General features: G+C 37.5%; 1 protein-coding gene across 8 annotated transcripts; it reads right to left on the bottom strand.

The window, feature by feature from the left end:
- Positions 1-1775: 1775 nt before the first annotated feature.
- On the bottom strand, positions 1776-6044 carry LOC103715468. 8 transcript variants are annotated; one of them, XM_039123595.1, is made up of 10 exons: positions 5748-6044; positions 5530-5640; positions 5388-5438; positions 4875-4930; positions 3926-4134; positions 3108-3255; positions 2804-2961; positions 2443-2505; positions 2269-2337; positions 1776-2100 (listed from the first exon to the last, which is right to left on the bottom strand). In XM_039123595.1, exons 5-10 carry the CDS (start codon positions 4121-4123, stop codon positions 2029-2031), a joined length of 708 nt encoding a protein of 235 aa, XP_038979523.1. In that variant the 5' UTR covers positions 4124-4134; positions 4875-4930; positions 5388-5438; positions 5530-5640; positions 5748-6044; the 3' UTR covers positions 1776-2028. The 8 variants fall into 8 exon arrangements, with proteins under 8 accessions (XP_038979523.1, XP_038979526.1, XP_038979525.1 ...); XM_039123598.1 differs by having other exon boundaries at positions 4887-4930; XM_039123597.1 differs by having other exon boundaries at positions 5388-5464; positions 5569-5640.
- Positions 6045-8178: the final 2134 nt, after the last annotated feature.

The following is an 8178-nucleotide window of genomic DNA, read 5'->3' as shown; positions in this document are numbered from 1 at the left end:
ATTTTAATAGAATTAAAATAATAAGAAAATGAGACAGTTGGTTAGGTGACAGTATTCGGCGGCTCCAGACATGTCAGGTCTAAGCAACTCGATCAATGAATCATGGAGTATGGACTCGATCAGGGCTAAAGTTGTTCAATAATATTCATCATCAATGGGTTCCAGGGACACTTAATAAGGCAGAGGTGATCAGTCTAGTAGGCAGTCCGGGCACCAGGACAATTTAGGGCCTCTTTATGGGTCAACTCAAGTTTATAGATCAGGTCGATGGGACCCTATACCGGAATTCATAGATTTTCTAGAGAGAATAAGAGAGGAACGGGCTCTCTCTCTCTCTCTCCTCCCCTCTTCTCTTCTTTCTTTCTTTCGTGGCAAAACAAAGGATGAAGGAGGCGGGCTAGTGGGTGTGACATGGTGGTTCGGTGCGATGGCAGCTGGAGGTGGTGGCCGGCAGCGAAGAGCGACCGACGGTAGCAGCTGACCAACCAAATTCAGCCAAAAAGTAGGGCCAAGGAGGGTGATTGTTGGATTAATTGACCTTGGATCCCACCCCGCTCGCCGACGACTGGAGGCCCGGCTTCGGCTTGAGCTGATATAGGGAAGGGGCTAAGTCCCTTGGCGATGAAAGACGGTGGTGGTGGTGGTCAAAAAGAAGGAAAAATAAAGGATTCCTTTTTTTCGAGCGGTTTTTGGCTGATTTCTCGGCTAACGGCGTAATTCTGTGTTGTGAAAAGAGAAAAAGGGAAGAGGAAGTCTTCCACCCATCACGTGCATAGCACATGCAAGCTTACGTGGGCCAAGCCTAGTCGGGCTAGCCACATGGACCAAGCCTGGGCGGGCCTTCCCAATTATTTAGAAGTTAATCACGCAATTCATGTATAAGCAAACATGGATAGAAGAATCATCAGCCGTTGAAATGTGGGGATACAACCTACATCTTAGGACTGCTCCAGACCGACCAACAATCCAATCAGTCAGATTTTGGGCACGGATTATACCAGCACCGCACCTTCTTAAATGTGCTCGGGGGAAGAACGCTCGGCAATAACGAGATCGCTTCAAGCACCAAAATTAGGGATGGCACACCGAGCCAGATACAGATAGGATCTGTAATAGATCAAAAATCCATCAACCCCCTCCTCCTCTTTCCTCTCATGGTTATTAAATAGTTCAAAAATCTACACCCAAATCTCACCCTTTTATTAAACATCGCAAGCTAATCCGATTTAGCAGTTGAAACAACTCGATCGGTCAAACATTACCACCTCGAACCAAGATCATTTCAATAGTGGGGAAAGTTTTGAACAAGCTAACACTCTTTAAGCTTGGATAAGCAATGGAATTGATACCAAGACTACCTATTTGCGATGATGTTTTCTTTTAAAATAGATAAAGGCCAAGGTGGTCCATATCAAATTGGTAATTTGGAATAGAGAATTTGAATAGTAAGAAAAAGTAGGGCCACGAAATCAGCAGAAAGATTGGGGTATAATATTATTCACAAGATGCTGTCCTTTGCGGCCTCGGTTTGTCTGCGCTACACGCTGCCCAACGACCAACCACACACACACGGAACCCATCACACAGCCTGGACGCCATCCCATCACCAACTCTCCCTTGCTAATTAATAAAATATATGGAGTTTTGGAGGTCTGGAGAGAGAAAAAGTTGCCCTACGTCTCTAGAATAAGGCCAAGCATGACCACTACACACTCCTTGGTCCCTCCAAAGTCCAAACACCCTTCTCCCATATCCAAACAACAATGGGCCACTGCTACATCAATCATATCATGCAACTTGTTCTTGGGAATGCACCAAATCATAGCTATAAACACACAGCGGGATAGCAGGATGGTACACTGCAAAACCTTGTGTATAGCGTGGTTAATACAACTGTGCTACATGTGAATGAGCTTATAATGCTCTTAGATGTCATAGATTTCCAGAAGGATGAGAACATGATCTCCTTTCAGATTTCATAAGCCCACAGCAATTCGGATCGTACGACAATTCCACCACTATTCCTTCTTAAGAGTAGATGGTTTTCAACCTCTTTGCCGTGTGGATGAAACCCACAATAACCTGCATCTCGTCCAATTGCTTTAGCAATTGGCAGAAAAGAATCAAGACCATAACAAGTGTCAGGCTTTAAAAATATATAAAAAAAAAGGGAAAAAATGAGTGCAAAAAGAAACGCACATTCAGTTCTAATATACTAGAAAAGTTTATTTGATCACCTATGCAAAAACGTAGAAGCACAAATGGTACCTGAGAAAGGAAATGGTGCCGCACACCATTAACCAGTTGTTCCTTCGATGGATTAGGATTGAGGCTTACCTGGAACATCGTTGTACATGATTGATGTTAGTCTGCAAAAGAAAGAAATCCGAGTCTTCCTCGAGATACCAAGGACGGACATTGGGTCAGGGGTCAGAAATATACCAGATTGAAGTGCCTCCAGTATCTCCACAAGGTGGCTGTCCCGAGTTTTGACAAGTTTACCCTCTGTTAATAATCTACAAATTGTAAGCACAATCTTTCAATACGTACAACTCAATCTACAAGGTGTCTCTAATCAGTATCGAGGATATCTTTGCAGTCATATTACGACTAAATTTTGGTAATCCAGATTCAATTTAACATGGGATACATTAAGTCAAGGAATTTTGCTAGGAATTGTTCAGCTAAACCTAGTAACGGAAAAAGGCTGATGGTTTATATTTCAGCAGAGCAATCTACAGCTAATACTCATTCATCACTTTGGCTAATAAACTTAGAATTCATCATTCATATAATATCTCACCGTCTGAGGCTTGTAAATATGGGAGCGGACATCCTTGTAGATGCCACGGTTATTCTGCTTCGACTTCGCTGAAGATGTCCAAGGCGACTTCGCTGAAGATGTCCAAGGCCTGGTATGCCGAACCCTCGGCTTTGTTGGTTTCTGGCACTCTATGCTACCTGCCCACGAGAGAATTTATCAATTTATTAACAAATGTGATGAGCAGGTTTTATTACTCATTGCTTGAATTAAATTGTCTAATTATTGCTCATTAACAGCACTTGATTAGCTGATATTTGATTGTCAGTATAAACATAAAACCTACTGTAATCGATATCTTTCTCTCCCATGTCAGAGCTACTACAGAAAGAGTTGTCACAGTCCACGTCGTCGTCGTCCTCATTTCCAGTTGGAGCTTCTAAAACACTCAAAGCATTCCTCTGCAACTTTACCTCGACCCCATTCTTAAGGACCTGACATCACAAATCAGCAAAAGATTATGCCTTGTAATGAAACTAGAGACAGCAGACATAATATGGTAAAGATGAGGTTTAAATATTGAAAGTAAGCTCCAATATCAAGGTTTTCCTAGCTACAAGATCAAATCAAGGTACAAGATACTTAAATTCTCTTTAGAAACATCATCTAACATTTTGTTTGCCTGTGCTACGCTTCTTACTGCCGCTGATAGCATTCAGAAATGTAAAATTGAAATCAAGTTTGTGCACTACACATGGTTGAGCAAGCAAAATCTAAGAGGAATAATTAAAAACAGAGTGCAGAAGCCCAATCATCTAGTTAACAAGCATTTGATGTAAGGTCCCCCCCCCCCCCCCCCCCCTCTCTTCTCTCTTCCTTTTATTAAGAAAAAAATGTTTTACTTGATTAATTTGTTTCTGCAAATTCTACTGGTGGATGCATTCTAAAAGAACTTACTTAGGACCAGAGTTTACCTGTCCATGCTAATATCAAATTATTGTCATGACCTTGGAAAGAGTTATGATTAGGATCAGAGTGATTCCACTGTAACAATCCAACTCTAATCTCAGATGGAACATATAGAAACAGCTCAAAGAAGGTTGTGAACATATGATGACAACAACGACATATCAAGTCGATATAGCTGAGAAATGGTTCTATTACCAGCCAATGCCAGCCACCAAGACCAACAGCTTTCTTCACCACACCTTGCAGCCCAACCAAAACAGACTTCGTCCTGTTGTTACCTGTAACAATGACTTTAGTGTGCCTGGGAAGCACTGAGAGCTCTTCATCTCCACTTTCTTCCCGAGACGGAGACAACGCCCGTGACGAGCACAACTCAGCCTCCATTAATTGCATATACCTTGCACCTGATTTAAATTCCAAACAGTAATAAATTTCATCAAAAGATTCAAAAAAAAAAAAAGAACAAACAAACAAATAAAATGATGAATCAGCTACATATCATTCCATGATTCACAAACTCCATTTGGAAAATAGTACACAACTACAAACTGCCTCAACGAACATATCATTGCTCAAATTAAACCTACAGGTATAAACAAGAGAGACAAAATTTCTATTTGACACTACAAATTATGTCAGCTTGAATCAAAGTATACATTTGCAGGAAATCCAGATATAGTGAACCTGCATGTGAGAAAATTAGAAATGTCCAAAATTACAGTCATCTAAACAATAATTAGAAGCAAATCTCTCTCCAAGTAACTGTCTTGTGCAGGGCCCAGCACCATAATATCTGCCTGGTTTTCAGATTATAGCGGCAACCAAGTCAAAGTTAGGCAGCGAAGGGGTGGCGCAGTGCTGCAGAGTGCAAGACCAACCTTGCTCCAGGACTAGAAATCCTAAGAGAAATCCAATTCCAGCCCTTAATTGCAACAGAGTAGGCAACATATCCCGCCTAATTGATATTAAAAGAATTTAAAACTCTCGGGACCCACCACCCTGCAATTATTGTTTATAAGCATGGTGGATGTTTTATCTACCGACCGATCTGACAGCGATTATGTTGCCGCTACTGCATCATAACCATAACCACCAATCTTTATCCTAAAATAAAAGGAATGGTTTAAGAAAAAGATAAATTCACCTGATTGTATACCTCTCCAAATTTGCTTCAAAATACTCTCGTCTGCATCACTCTTACTGCCAAATGCAACAAAAATTTCATAAGCTCACGCTATATGTCACTAGAAAAAGTTGAACTAAAAGGAGAGCTTGAAACCTGTTTTCTACTTCTCTCAAAATAAAATTTCCCATTCCTCTGGATTGAGTGAACGAAAATGCTTTCTTTTAGTGAATCGAGCAGTATTTTAAGATCTAGCAGGAATTGGCAGTGTGATCCTCTATTTGCTTTTAAAAATTCAGTTTCTTAGATTTAAATCCACCTCGTTATAAGGTTCTAACGGAAATTAAAAGCAGAAATCATTGAACTTTAAACTAATGTCATGAAGCCAGTAGGTCCGATTGCATGCAACTAAATCAAAATCCTGGTCACAGATGTCCCAATAAAAATCGCATGTTTGTAAGGAAAACGCAATCTTTAAGCAACAGACCAGCTCAACGTAAATGGTGAGTGATTAAATTAAAGAAAAGTTCTCACCTGCACTAGTTTCACCATTCTGACCAGATTCCTTCCAGAAAATCGTCTTATCTGTCAGATGAAAGAAAATAATAAATCTACAAAAGCAAGAAAAGAACAAAAAAAAACAAACAGTCATTAAATCTTCGGCGAGAAAACTGACGCCAATGTCATGCAATCAAAGCAAATTAGAGCTCAGTACCAGAATCTCTCTCCAATCCTTCCACTCCTCCAACTTGCCGATCCACAAAACACCACCAGATCTCACTCAATTCTAGCCATCCATAACCAAATCCATCAAAAAGAAAGAGAGTCATCTTTTTGATACAAAACTAATATAAAACAAATAAACGCATCAAGAAATTCTTGAATTTGAATTACCATGCCACAATGCTCCGAACCGGATAAAAACCGCAATAGTTTCGCGGAAAAATTTCGAAATGCGGAGGTTTTAAGCCGCGGATATAGCAAAACCGGGGCTTTCCGAAAAAATTCCGTGGTCCGATTCGTCGGAAGCCCACCAGATCTGAGGAATGGGAGCCTCCGAGATAGTAAACCGGAGGACTTGGGGGAGAAAAGGGAGGGGGTTGTTGGAACTTTGGGGGCGGGGGGAGAGGAAAAAGAGAGGGGAAGGAGGAAGAGAGAGAGAGAGAGAGAGAGAGCGCACTAAATGCTGTCCAACTGCCGAGAGAGTGAGCAAACGCTTAAAAAAGTGGGGGAGTCGGAAGGGGGAAGGGGGAAGGGGAAAGGGGGACCGGGTTTAACGTACGGCCTTCGCCGGTTGCCGAAGACCGAGCCAGTCCGCTGTCTGAAGCCGGTCTCAAGCAGAACTGCTGAACTTGTTCTAGGAAGGGTACCCAAACTTACACCCAGTGACTGACGTTTGGAGACAGCACGGGTGGGGCCCGCGTACCCGTGAAAGGGTGTGGATTGGGTGTTTGTGCAGTCGTTCTCGTGTTTTGGGACACTTTAATTGGATTTCTTGGACTCTAGTATATTAACAATTTATAAACTGATTAATTGAGTTTATCTGATGACCGCGACATATTGCCCTTTGTTACATGTCACATTAAAGACATGGATTGGCTTGAGATTGAAAAATTATAATTATAAGGGGAGATCAGGAGTTGCTGCCACTTTTAAGTTATATGCTTGAAGATGAGCAAAAGTTTGTACAAAAGCCTGTAAGGTTCTTTTGATTGGGGTACATCAGATTACTGAGACAATCTAATGATTCTTAAAAATTATTTATTTAAAAAAATTATGGTAAGAAATAAAATTTACTATATTTAGTTGGTTAAAAAATTACTTTAAAAAATTATATCAAAAAAAAATTTGCCATGTTTGGTTAAAAGTAATTTGATGTAAAAATATTGCCAAAATTTAAGCAATATTTTTGAATAAACAATTCGAGTAATATTATTTTTTACTCAATCTATTTTGTCATTTATGGTCCACTCACATAAATGCGGCCGGCATTGGCTATTTCGGATATTAAATATATTTACATGAGTTAATAAAAATTGTTAACTTAATTTTATATATTAAAATATATATTTGTTATTGTAAATAAATTTTAGCATGTTTTGGCATGTAAATAAATATATTAATTATTAGTAAATCCTGTGCTAGATTTATTAATGATAATAAATATATATTTTAAAATTATTTATTAATAATTAATATTTATTAATAAACATACCAATATCTTACATATATTGTCATTTATAATAGTTATTAATCAATATATTAATATGTTTAACATATATTCATATAATATAAGATAGGATATTTTCGTCAATTAAAATATATTTACATGAGTTAATAAAAATTGTTAACTTAATTTTATATATTAAAATATATATTTGTTATTGTAAATAAATTTTAGCATGTTTTGGCATGTAAATAAATATATTAATTATTAGTAAATCATGTGCTAGATTTATTAATGATAATAAATATATATTTAAAATTATTTATTAATAATTAATATTTATTAATAAACATACCAATATCTTACATATATTGTCATTTATAATAGTTATTAATCAATATATTAATATGTTTAACATATATTCATATAATATAAGATAGGATATTTTCGTCAATTAATGATATTTTTAAAATACCTTGCTCAGTAAACAAGCATGAAAAAATAGACAGTTTTATCTTTTCTCCGAGAAAAATAGACATAGCATCCACTATTTATTTTACCATTTTTCTCATCCACTTTTCATACCAAACATAATAATCTAACATGTGATTTATTTTTTTTATATCAGATTATTCTCAATCAAATAAAATAAGCCTTAATTTCATCTCAATGATTGGTTAGGCAAGTTTTACTAGGTTATTGTATTTGGGTACTCTTTTACCTTTGATGCTGTGTTGTATGAAATATATAAAGGATGTAAGAAGAGCAAAAGGTGACAATTGATATGATGCCTTCTTGGTGTGTATTACTTGGAGGGGACAAAAGCATGCTCTATAAGCATGTGTAAAAAATTTTATTTGAGGCTTACAAATGCAAGCTAAGGTATTTTATTTTGTTATTTATTTTATTAATAATTATGTACTTTACACCACTTTTATCTACTCTTTTCGATTCTATTCGTATTGAACATGCCAAAAACATGTTGCTTATTTGTATATGTTGTCAAACTTGAGTAAAAATAACACCTATAAATGGTAAGTAGATAGGGATTTTTTGGCACATAATGTGTGTGATAAATTTAAGAAGTATGCTATATCTTAGATACGTTTATATCTAAAACATAGTGTCATCTCTTTTGAATGTTTGTTTATGATATGA

This window comes from Phoenix dactylifera, chromosome 2 (genome assembly GCF_009389715.1).
Source record: "Phoenix dactylifera cultivar Barhee BC4 chromosome 2, palm_55x_up_171113_PBpolish2nd_filt_p, whole genome shotgun sequence".
NCBI classification, from domain to species: domain Eukaryota; kingdom Viridiplantae; phylum Streptophyta; class Magnoliopsida; order Arecales; family Arecaceae; genus Phoenix; species Phoenix dactylifera.
This window is presented reverse-complemented; position numbering and strand designations above follow the sequence as displayed.